Raw genomic sequence first — 20,573 nt, 5'->3', positions numbered from 1 at the left:
AACAAAAACACATCCACAGACACATGAAAATAGACACAAACACATGCAGACATGCACATATACGGACACGATCACACACACACACACATGCCCATGTGCACTGTCTGCTGGGCTATTCTGTGGGGGAAATTGGAGAGCATCCTCTGCAGAGGGGGAAATAAGCTATGTTACACAAATAACCACAGTACAAAGCAGAAAGTTATCAGGGCTGGGGAACAGAGGAAGTGCTGGGGGAGTGCAGGAGAGAGATCCCTTCTGTTTGGGGGTGGTTGAGCAGAATAAAAATAAACTCACACTTACTGCGCACCTTCCCTGTGTCAGGCATTTTCCACACATTATTTAATCTGCATGGCAAACGTGAGGGAAGAATTAGGATTCCTATTTTGCAGATGAAGAAAAAAACTCCAAGAGGGGAAATGACTGCCAAAGGTCTCAGAGCTAGCAAGTGGCAGGACAGGGATTCAAACACCAAAGCTTGTGCTAGTTCCTCTGCTGCCTGGAAGGCTTCCTTGGGGAGGAAGCTTGTGGACTGGGTCTTGCCTGGAAGGAGTTGGTAGAGATGAAGAGTGAGGGAACATTGTGTGCCAAAGCACTAAGATGGGGAGAAGCAGTGTAGGATGTTCCACAGGGATCTGGGGTTGGCCTGCCCATGGCAGGAGCACTAACCCTCCTCGAATGCTGCTCCTAATGGGAGGTCTTCTCTCCCTCCTTCCCTTTATTGGCACTGCCCGGAACCAGGCAGCCAGCAGGGGATGGGATCAGGATGCAGTTGCCATGGAAACGAATGGGGGCTGTTGCCATGGATATCATAAGATGAGGGCAAGAGGAAGCTAGGGATGGTGAGGACTATCCCCATGACAACTTAGGTGGCAGTGGGGGGAACGGGATGGACCGGAAGTAGAGACAAGAAGACAAGACGAGGAGGTCATTGCACCTGGATGGGGCCAGGGGCTTTGGGTTCTGGAAGGAGCAGACTGGGCCAGAAGACTGGACCCAGTGGCAGGGGAGAGAGGAGGCAGGGGGACTGCAGCCACCTCTCCCTCCAATATTTCTTCGACAAGCTAGTTCTGCTGCCCAATCCCAGTGTCACAGGGATTCTAAGCCCGAGTCCAGCCTCGCTTCGCACAGGAACTGACAGGGGAGAAAGAAGCCTTTGAAGGAGCTGAGCTGACTGGGTATGCAGTGGGCATACACAGGCTTTGGGAGCGCACAGACCTGGGTTTGAATCCCAGCTTTGCTGCTGTGCAGCCCTAAAAATAATAGTTGTCATTTATTGAGTTGTCATTTTGCTAGGCTGAGCAACTTTGCAAGGTCTGGGTTGTTCTCTCTGAGGAGGACAGCACAGATGATGAAACCTGCCCGAAGCCTTGAAGCTCGGCACTGGTGGAGCCAAGATTCAAACAAAAATGTATCTGAACACAAAGCTCGTGCTCTTAGCACCACCCCATCCTCTGTTGCAGGCACTACTGAGCAGTCCCTCCAAGGTACAGTCCTTGCATTCTTCATCTCCCCGTGCCTTCCCACAGTGGCACACAAGGGATTGGATGCTGGGTAAATATTTGTGGAGTGGGTGAATGAGGAAGCAACCCAGGAGGAAGCAGGAAGGACTGAGTTTAGATGGAAGAAGCTCCTGACTTCAAGAGCAATGACTCATGAATGTGGCTGGCCAAGGGTGGCAGAAGATGCACAGAGCTGGGATGGACTGGACGGACTAGGCTTTATGAACTATCCAATCCCACAGACCCAAATGGAAGTCCAGAGAGTCAAAGTGACTTGCCCAGGGTTGCACAGGACAAGAATCGCCCTCACTTCTGGCCAGCATCCCACTCTTAGCTTCAGAAGCCCCTCTGAATCGGGCCTGTCTCCCCACCTCTCACCTCCCACCCTGCCCTGTAAGTTCCTCAATGTCATAGGCAACAGCAGACTACTTGCAATTCCTATACTACAGCAAGCTGATCCACATCACCAAGCCCATGCTCATACTCTTCCTTTGTTTCTTCTGCCCAGAATGTCCTCTGTCTCCCCTTCACCCCTGGACTTGTTCGGTCTGGGTGAGCTCATCTTCATCTTGCAGTACCCTGAGCAGGTTGGTCCTTCTGGGAAGTCAATGCTGACTCACTCCTGCCCCTCGCAGAACATGACAGGGTCAGTGACTCCCTCCCCTGTGTCTTGTGCATACCCATATATCACAGTGAGTCTTTCTCCCTGGCTAACTTGTGGTTCTCTCTTAAAGTGTCCGTCTCCTACCCCACACCCCCGTCCTGTTTCTCAAGGGCAGCGACCCGGTGCGATTCACCTTTTCGAACCTATGGCGCTCATGCCAGAGCTAAGCACACAGCAGTTACTCAGCAGCCACCCTGGGTCCTCGAAGACCACAGGTAGAAATCACGTGTGTCTGTGTGTGTGTGTGACCATCCTGCCTGACAACTGTCACCCTAAAGGCCACAGCCTCACATGCTTAAAAGCCACCCACACCCAGCCTTGTGATTACATCCACCAGACACACACATCAAGGCTGCCAGGTACATAAAGTCACCACTTCACACAATCAACCTCACACTCAGAATTCCTCACACCCAGTCTCACATCATCACATTTCCTCAGCCCTGCAGCAGTGTGCACAGTCTCGCGACCGTGAGACCTGCAGAGCCTTGTGCAAAGACATGTGTGAGGATGCCCGGGCACATGGAGACCATGCGTGCACACATATTTGTCTCACGGCTGATCAAAACCCTGCCCCCTTCCCACAGCACAAGGCCTCTGCCCGATTCAGTCAATTCAGTTGCCCATAGGTCGGGAGGGCCATCTGACCCTGACTTGCCTCCTCCCTCCATGTAGTTGAACTCCCGTCCTCACCCCCACACTTGCTTCTCTCTCCATTCAGTGGAAGGGTGGAATGGTCTCCTCGTCCCCAGTCCCAGGTCTCCTACATTCACACACCCTGGAGAGCGGAATGAACAGAGTAATGTACCCACCATTCCCCTGCATGACCCTGGAGTTCTCCCCTAGGTTTTTGTCTATGTGGTCCCTGTCTCCTGTAATGCCTTCTCACCCCTTGCTACCTCTTCAAACCCTTACCAGCCTTCAAGGCTCAACTCTTGCACCGCTTCCTCCAGCAAGCCCTCCTGGACACCACATCTCCCCACCCACCTTGACATCTCCTTCCTTTCTGGGCCAGGAACAAAATGTGCTCGTTACTGAAGCCATTCCTGTCCAGTCATTTTAACCCTTTGCATCCTTCCTACTTTCCCAAAGGATTTCTCATCTCCCATCTCCCCTGGGAGATGGAGAACTCGCAGAGGACATAGCCACTGTCATGCTTTCAAAAAAAAAATCTTTTTGTAGAGATGAGGTCTCACTATGTTGCCCAGGCTGGTCTGAAACTCCTGGCCTCAAGCCATCTGCCTGTCTCAGCCTCCCAAAGGGCTGGGTTTACAGGTGTGAGCCACCACACCTGGCCTCTGTCTTACTTTGGATCTCTCACAGTATTTAGCGTCAGGTCTTGTACCCAGTAAGGGCTCAAACAATGCTTTGTTGGGTAGAATGAGGAAGAGTAAATAAGAGAGACAGGCAGGGAGGGAGGGGAGAAATAAATGAGACTTTGAATGGGTGAATGAGTAGATGAGTTGAGCAAGTAAGGCAATAAGTGAGGGAAGGAGGTGAGGTTCTAGGAAACCTAGAGGTTCAATGTGATAGGGATGCTGAAGGGAGGGAGGAAAGAAAAGACAGGAGAAAACTCTCACTTGGGCCTTAATCAAAATAAGAACCACCAATCACAGCACACTTGCCCAACAGTGCACAAGCCCCTATGCTGGACTCGTGTTCTTTCTTGTTAATCTTCATGACAACCCAGAGAGGTAGATATATTCTCACTGTACTCAGGAGGAAAACAAAGCTCAAGGAGAAGAAAAAACTTGCTCAAGGTTATACAGATGTAAGTGGCAGAACCAGAAGGTAAACTCAGATTTGTCTAATACCAAAGGCTCAGAGAGGAAAAGTCAGGGGTATGAGCCCACTTTGGGGTCTCCCGGTTGTGCTCCTAACACAGACACATCATGGAAAGTGTGACTCCTACAAACCCATAAAGGACATCTTCCACCCTCCAGTTGACAGCCTCCAGGGAGTCTTAGAACCAGCCTCTGGCCAAGTGCAGGGAATATTTAGGGTTGCTGCATAGGGGGGAAATGGCTTCCTCTCAGATTCAGAGATCCCTAAAGTTGTAGAATCAGAACCTTAAAAGTAAACGATCAAAGAATCTAAACATTGCAGAATATTAAAATTGCATCTTCAGAATTTGTTCAAATGGTAGAATTATGCAATCTTAAAACCACAGGATTGGAGAATCCCAAAATCACTGCATTGTAGAAATAGAAATCATAAAATTGCAGTGGAATGTGTCACTGAATCATTGTCTATTAAATTCACATAATCATAGCTTCTTAAAACTGTAGCATCTCACATTCACAAAATGTCACAGCTGGAAGAGCCATTGGAGACCCTCTAATCCAACCCTTCTCCTTTCTACAGATGGGAAAACTACATGTCAGAGAGGTCACGCGACACGTCCAAGGTTAGCCTGCCCGTGTTGGGAGTCATTCACGCATTTATTGAGTGCCTCCTGGGTGTTGACGAAACCACGAGTCAAACCCTACTCTCTTTCCCGGCCCCTATTCCCAGTCCTGAATAGGAAAGAGGGCAAGGCCCTGGTGGGGATGGGAAGAGGGAAGTAGGGGTGGGTGGAATATACATCAGACAGAGAGAAGAGATCAGCTTTTATTGATGGAAATTCCTTTGTACACAGCAACACGTACTCTGAGAGGCCTTTTCCTCCTGATCATATTTACAGAGCACTATGGGAGTGGCAGAGGGCGTGGGGTGAGGCCTTCAAGCAGTGGAGGAGATGGCAGCAATGGCCACAGCAAGGGAACAAATGACAGGGAACTAGACAGGCTGGGTCCTGCCCCCGTCTGGTCCTCTGAGCCCTAGGCACCCTGCATCTCTGTTTGTGCTCACAGAGGACAGAGGTAGGTCCTTGGGATGTCATTTGGAGACCTCTCCAGTAGTGGCAGGCTCCAGGGTGCCTGGGAAGTGGGAGTGCGGGTACAGGAGGGTCCAGGTTCCAAGCTCCAAGCTCCAAGTTCTGCTTCTCCCACATTTTAGTCGGACCTAGGGCTCCAGCTCTCTTTAATTCAGGGGCTGGAGTCCAGAGGAGACAGCAGTGGGGATGGGAATTCCAAGAAGGAGGTGGGGGGAGAAAGGGGTATGATGCTTGCCCATCTGGTTCCTGAAGCAGGGGACAGGGTCCCATGGGGGATCTGTGTGGGCATGGGCAGGGGGAAGGAGGGGCTGGTTAAGGCTTTTGCTTCTGCATAGAAAATGGCCCTTGTCCTCTCAGTTACCGAGAGGAGGGACTACTGCACTCGGAGGCCGGACAGCAGAACTGGTGAGCGTCTTCCTCTTCCTCTTCCTCAGTCTCCTCCTCCTCCTCCTCTTCCCTGGGGCCAGGAAGGGCGGGGTAGAGGCCACAGGCGGCGGGTGACAGAGAGAGGCAGAGGCATTAGTTTGCAGAGCAGGGGAGATACGCGAAGGGCCAGGACCGGAACCAGAAGTTGGGACGAGAATGGGAGTCAGGGTCGGGAGGCCAGTGTGATGGATTATCCAGGGCCACACCCAACTCAGTGTGCTGGGACAGCCCTCCCCCACACCCAGCCTGGGCTCAGTCTTAAGGTCACCCTCAGCGTATATCAACTCCCTTTCTAACCCTGCCAGGTGCCTGACCCTCATTTTAATATAATAACAGCAACCTGCTCTCATTTTGCACGCATCATCTCACTTAGCCCCTACAACAGCTCTGCAGAGGAAAATTTTAGAGATGAGGAAATTAAAGCTCAGAGAGGTTAGATAACTTGCTCCAGGTCACACAGCTGGGTAAGTGGTAGAGTCAGGATTTGAACCCAGAGTTCTTAGAGCTCCAAGTCTCAGACTCATCCCACTAGGTCCTTTGGGTGAACTTGGCGCTATCTCTAGAAACCAACCCCGTTCTTGAAGGACGAGGATTTGTATTTCCTGAAGGTTCAGGCTCAGGAAAATGGGAGATACTTGGAAATGGAGTATGGGAAGCCCACCGCTTTGGAGGCAAACAGACCTGGGTTCAAATCCCAGCTCTACAAGTGGTTCCAGGCTATATGCCCTCTAGCACATTACTGTCACTCTTGGAGCCTCAGTTTCCTCATCTGTAAAAATGGGGCTCGTGATGTGAACCTCCCAGGACTGTTGCAAGAACTAGAACATATATCAAGTCTCTGGCAAACAACAGCAATGGGAACATGGTGGTAATTATTGTTAACTACTCGTAAGCCAAATCTAATTCCCAAAGTGGCCGTCTGCCCACACAGAAGCAGCCATAGCAGTGGGAGAAGAGTCACTGAAGGAACAAGCACCTATCCCTAGGGTGCTGCTGAGCAGTACCAGGGGCCAGGCTGCACGTGGCATTCACTGGTGCTGGGCTACAGTTTCATATGGTGGATGGACAGACAGTTGGGATGGGAGGGGACCAGGTGGCTTGGGAGTGACAAGGCTGACCTTCTGGAGACAGGCAAGGAAACAGTTACCTTCATTCCCAGACCCCTTGGCTCAGGGGATGCAGGAATTATGGAATCCAGGAAACTGGAAGAATGGGAAGAGGTGGGAAGGAATGCAGACAGGGAAGGGAAGGGAAAAGAAGGGAAGGCACTGCTGTCCATCTGATGGACAGACAAGCACACACACGCACGCACACGCCTTTCTCAGACTCAGAGCTCCCTCTGACACATTGTTCCACGGACTTCCTGAATCAGCGAAATCACATGAAGCAGTTCTGGGCAAGTAGCCCTCCCTTTCTGAGTGTCCCGTTCCTCATCTATAAAAAGAGAAGATCCACACCTCTCGAGGCTGTCATGAGGAACAAATAATATTCCATTCCCACCCCTCACTCCCCTCTTTTCCAGGCCAGGCCACTGCTTCCTCTCCCCCTAACACTGCAGTCACCTCCTGATTTCTTCTCCCTCCATTCTTGAACCACATTAGCCTTCCTAAAGCCCACCTTCAAGCATGCATCTCTTCTACTCAGACACCCACTGCCTCCTGGATAAAGTTCAGGGTCCTCAAGTTGGCATTCAAGGCTCTCCCATCATATGGCCTTACCAGGCCTTTCCTGTTAGATGGCAAAAGCGCAGGCTATGGAGTCAGATGGACCTGAGTTTCAATGCCAGCCCCATCATTTACTAGCCGGATGACCTTGGGTTCATTTCTTCACCATTCCGGGACTCACTTTCCTTACCTGCAAACTGAGGAAATACCTATTCTGCAGGGTCCGGTGGGACTAAAGGAATTCAAATATGTACTAAGCAAGGCTGGTGCTTAGTGCATGGTAACTATTATTATAACAACCATTATAGTGGTATCCATGTTCCTTACTCACGCCCAGCCTTCATCAAGCTAGCTTGTTCATTATTCCATCAGCATGCCCGGCCTTTTCACATCTCTATGTGTGTGCTGATTCTGTTTCTTCCACTTAGAATACTCTTCCCTCTGCACAGGTCTTTGCCTATTACCATCCTTTCTGAATTTCCTGACCCAGCTCAAGTGCCACTTCCTAAGGAAGTCCTAGCCAGAAGTATTCTCTGCTTCCTCCCAGCTCCAGCATCCATTCCCTTGGCCAGGGCTCTCCATTTGTTGCTTTGAACTTTCCTGAAGCATTTTTTTCGCTAACCCCCCAATACCCTTGTATCCCCACCACTACCACCGCTTTGCTCCTCTGTAAGAAAGAGGGGGCCCCTCTAGCATTTAAGGCCAGTCTCTTCACCTGGACTCTGGAGCCCATCCCCATTACCTCCTCCACAATAATCATCCCCTCTCCCTCCTGCGTTTTCAACCTCTCCCCTTCTGTTGCCTCCTTCCTATCAACATTTATAGAAGCTCAAGTCTCTCCCATCTGGGAATAAAAACCCTCTATCTGCCCCCACATCCCCCTGTGTCCCTTTCTCCTCTTCACAGCTAAGCTTCTTCTTAAGAAACCCGTCTACACTGGCCATCTCTGTTTCACTTCAGTACCTCCCACGAGCTCTTCGACCCACTGCAATCTGCCTCATGCGCCCACCACTCCACGGAAGCTGTTCTGAGGAAGGTCGCCCAGGCCCTCCTGATGGTTAAAGCCAATAGACTCTCTTCCGCCCTCAGCTTACTCCCCACAGGCTGCAACATTTGACACTCTTAACAAGGCCCTCCTCTGCTAGGCCCTTTCCTTCCTCTGCTTCTGTGAGCCCACCCCCACTGCTTTTCCTCCTACTGCTCTGACCCCGCCCCCATTTCTTCCTGGGCTCCTTCCCTACATGTTGGTTTCCCCGTCCCAGTTCTGCTCTGGTCCTCTTCTCTTTCACTCCACACTTTTTCAGTGATCTCATTCCATTTCATAACTTCAGGTGTGGATCCCTCTCCCGGGTCCCGGACCCGTCGAGCCCGGAGCTTGCTGGACAGCTCTACCAGGACGGCCCTTTGGGCCTTCAGTTCTCATAGGGATCTCTGACTTAGCATCTCACCATTGTCCTTAAGGCACCACCATTCATCCAGTCACCTGAGCCCAAAACATACCTTGGAGTCACCCTAGATTCTTCCTGCCCCCTTAGCAAGTCTGTCACCAATTATTGTGGACTCTACCTCCTAAATAGCTCCAAAACATAGACTGTGATGTCGCCCCTACCATCTCATCTTCTACTCCTCTCGCTCCTTCTTCAGCCTTTTTCCCATCACACTGGTCTCCCTGCTGCTCCTCAAACAGACCAAACACACTCTTGCCTTGGGGCCTTTACACCTGAGGTTCCTTCTATCTGGAACATCGTCCCTGAGAGGTACAAGGCTCACTCTTTTACCTCCTTCAAGCCTCTGCCCAAATATTTTCTCATCAGAGAGGCCCTCCCTCTCACAAGGCACCCCAACATTCTCTACCTTATCACCCCAGCTTTATTTTTCTTCATAGCACTTACTGACATCAGATACACTCTAGACATTTAGTTGTTTATTTATTTATCTGTCTCAGTCACTGTAAGATCCATCAGGAAAGGCATCTGTTCTGTTCAGTGCTAAATCCCTAGTGCCTAACACAGTGCCTGGTATTCAATAAATATTTGGTGAATGAATGAATCCAACGCCAGGCATGAACATTCTAACTTACTGCGAACTCCAGCCTCGGTCATCTCCACCTCCTCCTCTCTCCCCAGTTACCTCTTCAGTCTCTGACTCCAGTCCTCTCTTCCTCCCAATCACCTCTCAAATCCATCTCCTCGGCTCTATGCCCACGACCTTGGCTTCTCTCTCCCTTGAATTACTGCAATAGCCTCCTCCCTCATTTCCCTGCTAAAATGCTAATTTGATCATGTCACTTTTCCTCTTTTCCTACTCAAGAACTGTTCATGGCTCTCCAGCTGCCTACCAAAAAAATAAAATAAAAAGCCTGTACTCTTCAGACAGCTGCTTGAGGTAAGCCTGACCTCTGCACCCTCCAATGTCTGATTTCACCTTGCTCACCTCCAGGCCTTTGCAGACACTGTCAGCACCTCCTCCCCCATCTCTAACTCTCAGAATCCTCACGGACCTTGAATGACTGGCTTAAACACAGCTTTCTTCAGGAAACTTGACCTGACTCACAAAGCAAAAGTAATTCCTCTGCAAAATCCGCAGGGAAATGAGTATTGCCAGTGTCATTTGGGATCTCTGAGAACCAGGGGTAGGATGAAAGTTAGTAAATATGTCTGAGACCAAGGACTCTGGAGGCTGGGTGAGCATTAATAGAGGTTCCCTTTTCCCCTTGCACTATTACCCTGGCATGGACTCACGTCCCTCTGGCCCTCTGCTAACTTTGACTCATCCTCGCCTCTTCCCTTTCCCTCACCTTACACATCCACAACAGTTTATATCATCTGACACTTCTATTGAGTCTATCTCATTAATAACTCTCAAAGGATTTGGATTCTATAATTTGAAATTAAAATGCTTCTCAACAAATGGTGCTCACTGGAGTCGTGCAACACAGTAGCCCTGCTCAAATCCATTTCTTCTCTGCCAATACCCCAGTTTAGGCCTTCCAGCTGGTCTCCCTGCACACAACCCATTTTTCATACTGACTGCTAATGTGATGTTTCTAAAACACAAATTTTGCCAAATTACTCTCCTATTTAGAATCCATTCAACTGACACTTTGTCACCAACAATATTGGTTCTCAACCTTTTTGGGGGGAACGCAAACCCCTTTACCAATTTAATGAAAGCCATGGACCATCTCTTCCACCAAAAAATGCACATAGGTATATGCATGCAACATTTTGCATTCAATTTCCAGAGGTTCGTGGGTTTCCTGAAGCCCATCTGAGACCCATGCACCCCAGGTAAAGAACCTCCGGACCTTCCCAATAACATCCCGTTTCTTTTCCATATGCTATATGCTATTCCTTCTGCCTGGAGTGCTCTTCCACACTTCACCCTTCTGTCCCTGGCTCTTACTTAACCTTTAAGACCCAACTCTTAGGCTGAGTTGACCTGTACCAGCCCCAGACAGGGCCAAATTCCTTCCTCTGGGCTTCCATACCCTTCAGTGTTCTCCTCTGTCAGAGCCCTTCTCAATCTCCCTGAGTGACTGGGAACTCATGGAGGGCAAGAACTGTTACCCAACAGAGACCCTGGTCACAGCAGTACTCCAAAAGTATCTACTGAAATGAACACTAATAATAGCTACTCTTTCCTGAGTACCCATTATGTGCCAGCCACTCAAATTCTGAATGCATTCATCTGAATGAGCTCAGTTCATTCAGTAAATGAACCCCATGATGTTGGTGGTATTGAGTCCTGTTTAACAGATAAGGAACTAGGCTCAGAAGCGTGAAGTGAGTTGGTGAAGGTCAGCCAGCTAGTGAGTGACAAAGTTGGGATTGAGATTGCCATGAATGCCATGGCAAGTAGTGGTCCACCATGCCTCACTGCCCTGGACTGTGAGATTGATTAAGAGATGGTATCAGTAGAAGAGGACCAAGAACCAGGGCCAGAACTCCCTACTTGGAATCCCTTTCCCAGGAACGCCTACTCTTATTTTCCCTCCTGCATCACCTTTATATAAGCCAAGACCAAGCACCTGGTTCTCTCTTCTTATGATGCAACCTGTGTACCCTGTACTCCTCTCAGCCTTCTCATCCCAAAGCCCTGCTATGGTCAGGCCCATTCTTTGCTCCAGAACCATCTCCAGATACACACAGCTTTGAGATTGAATCCAATCCGATGCTACACAGTTGGCTATGAGGAAAGCAAGACACAAGTAGTCCCCCCTCTTCTAGAGCTGACAGTCACCCAGGAGCCTTCCATGCATTATCTCCAATACTAAAGACAGCCCTAAGAGGTAAGTTGGCATTAGCCCCATTACATAGATGAGGAAATAGAGGCTCAGAGGATAAATGACTTGCCCAGAGTCACCGAGTTGGTAAATGGCAGAACTCGGGCTTGAATAAAGGTACTGACTCAACTATTTTTCCCGTATGAAGTCATCCTGCTTGGAAGGGCCAAAGAGTGAACAAGACCATTTCTGGTGGAGGAAGGGGATGAAGGAAAGCTAGCACTCTTCCAAGACTCAGTACAAACGTCCCCTCCAGTAGGAAGCCTTCCCAGATGGGGTTAATTGCCCCTCATCTGGCAGCCTTCTGGGCCTACTTCTGTCCCATCCCAAATCACACTATGGTGTCATTGTCTACGTGCCTTTCTCCCTTCTAGACTTCAGCTCCGGGACAGCAGGATCAAATACAATTCATTCCGGTATTCCACCAAGGGTCAGCACAAGGCCTTATCTAAAGCAGGCAAGACAGAATACTTGCTGAATGAATGAGGTGGTATCTGAGCTAATTATTAAAAGGATCTAAACAAAATCTGAACAGCTGGATACAGGGAGAAGATATAAAGGAGGAGGGAAATGAATTAATAAAAGCAAGGAAATTAGACCAAGGAAAAAGGCCAGTAATTTTGAAATTATGACAGGGTGTTCATAACATGTTTTCATTGTTGTTATGGGGGTTATCTTTTCCTTACAAAAATGGGATCATACTATAAACCCTGTTCTTTTTTTTTTTTTTTTTTTGGGGGGGGGGGGATGGAGTCTTGCTCTGTCGCCCAGGCTGGAGTGCAGTGGCGTGATCTTGGCTCACTGCAAGCTCCGCCTCTGGGGTTCACGCCGTTCTCCTGCCTCAGCCTCCTGAGTAGCTGGGACTACAGGTGCCCGCCACCACGCCCGGCATTTTTTTGTATTTTTAGTAGAGACGGGGCTTCACTATGTTAACCAGGATGGTCTCGATCTCCTGACCTCGTGATCCGCCCGCCTCGGCCTCCCAAAGTGCTGGGATTACAGGCGTGAGCCACCACACCTGGCCTATAAACCCTGTTCTACAACTTGCTTTCTCCATGTAACAGTAAGTCTTGTAGATCTTGCTGTGCGAGTATACAGAGATCTACCTTTTTTCTTTGGATCTGCTACAGAGTAATCCATAATATGGGTACATCATGGACTAAGATCTATTCTCTACTAATGGACATTTAGGTTGTTTTAATTTTTCAGTATCACAACCAATGCTGCACTGAACATCTCTGCATATGTCTCAAAGTATTCTTGAGGGTTAGATTCTCAAAAGTTGAACTGCTGGGTCAAAGGAATGCACATTTTGTTTAAAGTACACATAAAAGTTATTTCCGTTACTTTAACATGTTTGCAGACTGGCTACAAAGAAAGATTATTCCTACTCACATAATCTTGTCTTTCTTTTGAGAAGCATATATCATGCACCTTTTAGTTAAGAGTTGGTTGAGAATGATATCCTACAAGGGCATGTGATAAAGAGTTGCACAGTCTGGCTTACGTTTGTAGTTTAGATTGCGGTGTTTTAGAAAAGGCCTCTGGCTGGCCAAGTTGGGGTCCTTCTGGAAGCAGTATCTTGGAGAAATCTAGCTCCAAGATATGGTTCTCAGCATGGAAGAATTTAGGATTCTGGTGGTAACTGACAAACCAGCCTCATAAAAAATGTTACCAATTTGCACAAGGTATCTGAGAGGTTCTGTTTCTCCAAAACCCTTCCGATATTTTTAATTTGGATACCTAAAAATGGCACTTCATTGCTTTAGTTACATTTCTTTAACTATTAGTAAGCTTGGGCATCTTTTCTCATTTATTAGCTAATTGTCTATTTCTTCCCTGAATTGCCATATCATGTTATCTCTCCATTTTGAATGGGTTTTGTATCTCTTCCTTTCTAGTTTCCAGAAGGTGATATAGATATAGGCAGAGATATTAACCTTTTGCCTGATATCTGTGTAGCAAATACTTTCTCCTAGCCTGTTGTTTATGTTTTAATTTTGTGTATAGTATCTTTCTCCACACAGTTTTAAATTTCAATGTAGCCAAAATTATTACTCTTTATGTTATAGCTTAAGGGTTTTTAAGTCATGCTCAGGAAGGCTTTCTCCACCCTAATATTATTAAAATATTCCAGACATTTTTCTGGTACTTTTCTGGCTTTTTTTTTTTTTTTTTTTTTTTGACAGAGTCTCCCTCTGTTGCCTAGGCTGCAGGGCTGGAGTGCAGTGGCGAGATCTCGGCTCACTGCAACCTCCACCTCCTGGGTTCAAGCGATTCTCCTGCCTCATCCTGCTGAGTAGCTGGGATTACAGGCATGTGCCACCAGGCCCGGCTAATTTTTGTATTTTTGGTGTTTTGCCATGTTTCCCAGTCTGCTCTTGAACTCCTGAGCTCAAGCAACACCCGCCTCAGCCTCCCAAAGTGCTGGGGTTACAGGCATGAGCCACTGCACCTGGCCTGTATTTGTTTTCATATGAGACAGGGATTTCACTTAAATTCTTTTCCCAAATGGGTAACCAATAGTCCCATCTCATTTATTGACTCCCCACTGATCTGAGATGTCTTTTGTCATAAATTAAATTCCCATATGAACATGAGTTTGTTTCTAAACTCTCTATTTTGTTTCATGTCTGTAGTCCTCTATTTCTGTGATGACAGAACATTTGAAATTATTGCAGCTTTATGGTAAGTTTATATCCAACAGAACAAGTTGCCCTCATTCTTTTGTTTTTGTTTTTTTTTTTTTGAGACTGAGATCTCGGCTGACTGCAAGCTTTGCCCCCCAGGTTCACACCATTCTCCCACCTCAACCTCCCGAGTAGCTGGGACTACAAGCGCCCGCCACCACGCCTGGCCAATTTTTTTTTTTTTTTGTATTTTTACTAGAGACGGGGTTTCACCGTGTTAGCCAGGATAGTCTCGATCTCCTGACCTCGTGATCCGCCCACCTGGGCCTCCCAAAGTGCTGGGATTACAGGCGTGAGCCACTGCACCCGGCCACCCTAATTCTTTTTCAAAATTTTCTTAGTGATTCATGAACATTTACTCTTCCAAATGAACTTTAAACTCCAATCACTCAAATCCCAAAGAAAATACCACTGAAATTTTAATAAGGAATGCAATGAATGTTTTGACCAAATTGGGAACAAAATGTCATTTTTACCACAGTGACTCTCATCCAGGAACAAGATATAACTTTGTTTTACTCAAGTCTTCTTACAGCCGTTGATGAAATTTTATAGTTTTCTATAGAGAAGTATTTCACATTTCTTGTAAATTCATAGTGGTTTTATAGAATTATTTTTTCTATTGTGAATGGGATCTTTTCTATTATGTGTTCTAATTAGTTATTGCTGGTACTCAGAGAAGTTAATGGTTTGTGTGTATATTTGTCTGTGTCTACTCAGTGCACTGACTTTTCTTCTTAGTTCTACTAATTTTTTATTATATTCTCTTCGATTATCTAAGTAGACAGTCATATTATCCTTAAATAATGCTAATTCTAACTCTGTCTTTCTAACATTTATATCATATATTTCTTTTGTTAATCCCACCGGTTAAAACTTCCAGAAAAATATTGGTTAATAACAGTGATAGCAGCCATCCTTATTTTGTTCCTGAATTCAATGGAAATGTATCTAGTGCCTCACTGTTACATTTGATGATTCTCTTTGGTTTCTGATAAAAATTCTTTACCAAGTTAACGAAGTTTTCATGATTCCTAGCTTACTATATTAGTCATCTATTGCTGTGTAACAAACTACCCCAATACAGCAGAATAGATGTATAATTTAATCAGATCACTTTTCAGCATTTATGGAGATGATTATATGATATTTTCTCTTTAATATCTTAATACAATAAATTACAATAACATTTCCTAATGTTGAACAATCCCTGCACTCTTGGGGCAAGCTTTCATTTGTCACAATACATTCTTCTTTTACTACACTGATGGATTCCATTTGATAATCTTCTATTGAAAATATTTGTTGCTCTATTAATATGTGGTATTAGGCTATAGTTCTTTTTGTTTGTTTGTTTAAACCTGTCCAGTTATACTAGCCTTATAGAATGAACTGGGAAGCTATCTATCTTTTCCTATTATCTGATCTTTCAAGATTTGCTAGAATGTCCATCATACCAGAACTTCCAGAATACCAACTGGACCTGGTACCATTTCTGGGGAGAAAACTTTGAGCCTCTTTTTTTTTTTTTTTTTTTTTTTGAGACGGAGTCTCACACTGTTGCCCTGGCTGGAGTGCGTGGAGTGCAGTGGCGCAATCTCGGCTCACTGCAACCTCCGCCTCCCAGGTTCAAGCGATTCTCCTGCCTCAGCCTCTCAAGCAGCTGGAATTACAGGTGCCTGCCACCACATCCTGCTAATTATTTTTTACTTTTTACTTTTAGTAGAGACGGGGTTTCACTATGTTGACCAGGCTGGTCTCGAATGCCTGACCTCGTGATCCACCCGCCTCAGCCTCCCAAAGTGGTGGGATTACAGGCGTGAGCCACCGCGCCCAGCCACTTTGTCCGTCTTTTAAGTTTCTTCCACACTTTTCCATTTTATTCAGGTTTCCTGTCCCTCCTTAAGTCACTCTGGTAATTTACATTTTCCTAGAAAACCACCCAATTAATCTATATTTTCACACTTACTGATATAAAAGTGTATACAATTTTTATTTTATTTTATTTTATTTATTTTACTTTGAGATGGAGTCTCACTCTGTCACCCAGGCTGGAGTGCAGTGGTGCGATCTTGACTCACTGCAACCTCTGCCTCCCAGGTTCACGTGATTCTCCTGCTTCAGCCTCCCTAGTAGCTGGGATTACAGGCGCACTCCACAACGCCCGGCTAATTTTTGTATTTTCAGTAGAGGCGGGGTTTCGCCATGTTGGCCAGGCTGGTCTTGAACTCCTGACCTCAGGTAATCTGCCCACCTTGGCCTCCCAAAGTCCTGGGATTACAGGCATGAGCCACTGCAGCCAACCAATATTTTCTTTTTTTCTTTTCTTTTCTTTTCTTTTTTTTTTTCTTTTTGAGACAGAGTCTCACTCTGTCACCCAGGCTGGAGTGCAGTGGTGCAATCTCGGCTCACTGCAAGCTCCGCCTCCCGGGTTCACGCCATTCTTCTGCCTCAGCCTCCTGAGTAGCTGGGACTACAGGCGCCCGCCACCACGCCCGGCTAATTTTTTGTATTTTTAGTAGAGACTGGGTTTCACCGTGTTAGCCAGGACGGTCTCGATCTCCTGACCTCGTGATCTGCCTGCCTCGGCCTCCCAAAGTGCTAGGATTACAGGCATGAGCCACTGCGCCCGGACCCAATATTTTCTTATAATAACTTTTTTTTCGTCTCCTTAGAATCTATGGTTAAATCCCCTTCCTTATTTTTTATTGTATTTATTTATTTAGCCTTTTTCTTAGTCATATCTGCCAAAGAATTTCTACCAAACTAGGTAGAGCTGGTCTTTCCAAAAGTCATATTTACTTATTAATACTTTATCAAATCTTTTGTTTTCCATTTCATTAATTTCTGGTTTTATTTGTAGTAATGATTCTGCTTTGTTTTGGTTATTTCTAGCTTCTTGAGTGGAATAATTAGTCCATTTAATTTAAACCATCTTGTTATTTAATAAAAGAAATTAAGATTATAAATCTTCCTCTGGGAATCCCTGTGCCCGTATTTTATAGGTTTTAATTTGTAGTATTTGTTTGTTTGTTTGTTTTTGTTTTTGTTTTTTGAAATGGAGTCTCGCTCTGTCGCCCAGGCTGGAGTACAGTGGCGCCATCTCAGCTCACTGCAAGCTCCGCCTCCTGGGTTCACGCCATTCTCCCGCCTCAGCCTCCCGAGCAGCTGGGATTACAGGCGCCCGCCACACGCCCGGCTAATTTTTTGTATTTTTAGTAGAGACAGGGTTTCACCGTGTTAGCCAGGATGGTCTCGATCTCCTGACCTCGTGATCTGCCCGCCTTGGCCTCCCAAAGTGCTGGGATTACAGACGTGAGCCACCGCGCCCGGCCAATTTGTAGTATTCTCACTGACATTTATTCTAAAGAGTCTATAAATTCCACTCTTATTTCCTCTTTAGCACAAGTATTTTTAAACTTCCAAATGGGGAGGAGGGCCTAGCCTTTTTGCTGTTGCTGTTAATATTTCCTTTTATTGAGTTGTAATTAGAAAACATAAAATAGGTTTTCTAATTAATTTAGAAATAATGTTCTCCAGCCAGGCGTGGTGGCTCATGCCTGTAATCCCAACACTTTGGGAGGCCGAGGCGGGTGGATCACGAGGTCAGGAGTTCGAGACCAACTCTGGCCAACATGGTGACACCCCATCTCTACTAAAAGAAAAATATAAAAATTAGTTGGGTATGGTGGCACATGCCTGTTATCCCAGCTACTCGGGAGGCTGAAGCAGGAGAATTGCTTGAACCCAGGAGGCAGAGACTGTAGTGAACTGAGATCACGCCACAGCACTCTAGTCTGGGCGACAGAGCAAGACTCCATCACGGGGGAAAAAAAAAAAAAAAAAGAAATAACGTTCTCCAAAGATATGGGCAGATTGTTCCCTCTGCCTAACCGCCCTTCCTCAGTCTATTCAACTGGCAAACTCCTATTCATCCTTTAAAAAAGCTGGAATTTCACATAGTCTAGGACCAACCACTCAGGCCTCTTGGGGCAGGTCTCTAGGGAAGGATTGTTTTAAGGAAGGACAAACTACAGATAGATCCTGAATGTCCTCTTTGGTCTCCTGACCTGATCTCCCAGGCACTCTCCTCATACACTCTGACACCCATTCCACAGGCACAGCGGGGGCTCAGGGAGGTGGGAGGGGCTGGCAATGACACTGTATATTTGCCTGGAAGGAGGAGGAATTGGGGGAGGGATGGGTCTAGCTCTTACCTGCTCTCTGCCAGCCTGCCTGAGGGGGTAAGCTTCATGGAGTCAAGGACCTGAGTAGGACAGCAATACTGGTGTAGAGTATGAGACGCTGTGGACCTGAGAGACAGCAAGAGACAGAGAGAGAGACAGAGAGAGAGACAGGGAGGGAGGGAGGTGGCAGGGTGGGCGATGGGGGCAAGAAGGTGAGAGAGTGAGTGCGGGAGGGGAAAAGGGAAGGCTGGGAGGAATGGAGGATGGGAAATGGAAGAGGAGGGGGGGGAGGCAGGGAGGGAGGAAAGGAAGGAAGATAAGAAGGGAGAAAGGAAAAGAGGAAGGGAGAGAGGGAGGAAGATAGGGAGAGAGGAAGGAAGGAAGGAGGGAGGGAAGGAAGGGAGGGAGGGAGAGAGGGAGGGAGAGAGGAAGGAAAGAAGGAAGGAAGGAAGGGAAGGAAGGAAGAGGAAGGAAAGAAAGAAAGGAAGGAGGAAGGAAGGAAGGAGGAAGGAAGGAAGGAAGGAAGGAAGGAAGGAAGGAAGGAAGGAAGGAAGGAAGGAAGGAAGGAAGAAAAAAAGAAAAAAACCACAAAGTCAAGAAAGAGAGGACGGCACTCGAACCACATACAGAACACAATGACAACAGGGGGCAGTGAAGACGAAAGAGCCGGGCTGGGCCTCCTGTGTTCCAGGTGACTCCGTGGGGACCTCAGCCACAGAGACGCTGGGACACCACAGCAGGGAAGGGGGAAGGCAGCCCTCCTCACACCAGACGCCACAGGGGTAGGGAGGACGGCAGGGGAAGGGGGGATGAAAGAGAGGGGGGAAAGATGCATGGGGGCTCCCCTGAGAGAAGACCGCTCACAGAAAGGGAGGAAGGGATGGAGGAAGGAGAGGCTCTGGGCCCAAAGAAGGGGGAGAACCCAGGTGGGTGGGTAGGGGGAACACTGAAGGAAGAGAGGGAGAGAGACAGAGAGAAACCGAAAGAGACAGAAAAGGAGAAAGACAGAGAAAGAGGAAGACAGAGAAAGGGCGAGACAAAAGACACAGAGAGAAGCCAGAGAGAGGCAGAGAGCACCAGAGCAGAGGAGGGTGAGGACGGAGGAGGCTGACAAGGTCTCAGTGGTCTTGGTGACAGGATGGGACTCAGGGCTGAGTGGGTGAGGCAGAGGATGGGGTGGTTCCAGGTAGGAGTCTTTTTGCTTTGAAGGCCAGTGCTTTACCCCCCCACCCCAAGGCAGGGCCCACACTCCACCCCTGATGCTGCGCCCCCACCACCCCTAGTGCAGGGTCCAAAGACCCCTCCACCTTGTGCCTCCTGCGATTAAAGTCCAGAGAATGGCCAAGGGGAGGAGGAGGCACAGCAGGGCAGGGAGGCTGAGGGCCTGGTCCCTGCCCTACCCAGTGCAGTGCAGATGCCAGAGGTGTGCCAGTCAGCCGGAGCCAGAGCAAGCTGGGAGTGCAGCCGACCTCTCCAGGTCAGCCAGGCCCTGTCCCCCACAAGCCCATAGAGGCAGACTGTGGTCAGGGCCTGGCCATTCAAAAGCCCATGTAAAAGCCAGGAGACGTGGCCAGGCCAGCTGTGAATTCGAGGATGTCCAAATCTGAGAACCTTACAGAGAATCTTTGAATCTGAGACTCTTCTTATCGAAGGTTCTGAATTAATCATCATCAGGGCGACGGCTTCTCAGGTGCCAGTCTCCAACCCAAGTCCTTGACTCATTATCTCTTTTGAATCGGAGACTCAGAGACCCTTAGGCTGCTGGAATGTTGGTGTTAGAATCTCAGAGGCCTCAAGCCTGGAGCCCTGCAGTGCCTCGCACACAAGGTTAGTAGAGCAGGGGTAGGAGCCAAGCTCACTCCTCACGGGCCACAAGCTGTGCTGCTCAGGGTTCCAGGGTTCTTCCAGAGCTGGGCACTTGGATGCCCATGGGCTCTCCCACTTGAACTGGCTCCCTCCCCCAGGCCAAAGGCCTCTCAGAGTCCAAGAAGGGAGCCAGGAACCAGGAAGCCAGGAGGCTGCTGAATCAGCAGCCCAGGGACTGGGTCCAGGTCTGGGCAGGAAGGGAGGGGGCCAGGCTGCGGGGCCCAGGTTCCTACCTGCTGCTCCTCCCGGGGGGCTCCATGGGTCTGGACCTGTCCCAAGGGCAGGCCCCCTGGCCTAGCCGGTGTCTCCACCGTGTCACCACCCCCTCCTCCCCAGCCCTTCCCTAGAAGGAGGAACCAAGAAGGCGGGGCCAGGCCAGCTGGGCTGCGGGCCAGATTGCAACTGGAAACTTTGCTC

At 48.1% G+C, this 20,573-nt stretch overlaps 1 protein-coding gene across 3 annotated transcripts in view; it reads right to left on the bottom strand.

Moving 5' to 3' along the window:
* The window catches only part of IQSEC2 (IQ motif and Sec7 domain 2), a 90,501-nt gene that overhangs the window by 28,912 nt on the left and 41,016 nt on the right, over window positions 1–20,573 (bottom strand). Inside the window, exons 1-3 of one of the 3 annotated variants that reach the window (XM_025373581.1) lie at window positions 20,390–20,508; window positions 18,321–18,416; window positions 4,756–5,495 (exon numbers count right to left, since the gene is read on the bottom strand). The exons of 1 other annotated variant lie outside the window; for it this stretch is intronic. In XM_025373581.1, the coding sequence (XP_025229366.1) occupies window positions 5,396–5,495; window positions 18,321–18,416; window positions 20,390–20,415 (222 nt within the window). In that variant the 5' untranslated portion in view covers window positions 20,416–20,508 and the 3' untranslated portion in view covers window positions 4,756–5,395. Of the gene's footprint in view, window positions 1–4,755; window positions 5,496–18,320; window positions 18,417–20,389; window positions 20,509–20,573 lie in introns of those variants that run through there. One more of the 3 variants, XM_025373580.1, reaches the window with a different exon arrangement.

This window comes from Theropithecus gelada, chromosome X (assembly GCF_003255815.1).
Source record: "Theropithecus gelada isolate Dixy chromosome X, Tgel_1.0, whole genome shotgun sequence".
NCBI classification, from domain to species: Eukaryota; Metazoa; Chordata; class Mammalia; order Primates; family Cercopithecidae; genus Theropithecus; species Theropithecus gelada.
The sequence above is the reverse complement of the archived record's forward strand: the minus strand, read 5'-3'. Positions and strand labels throughout refer to the sequence as shown.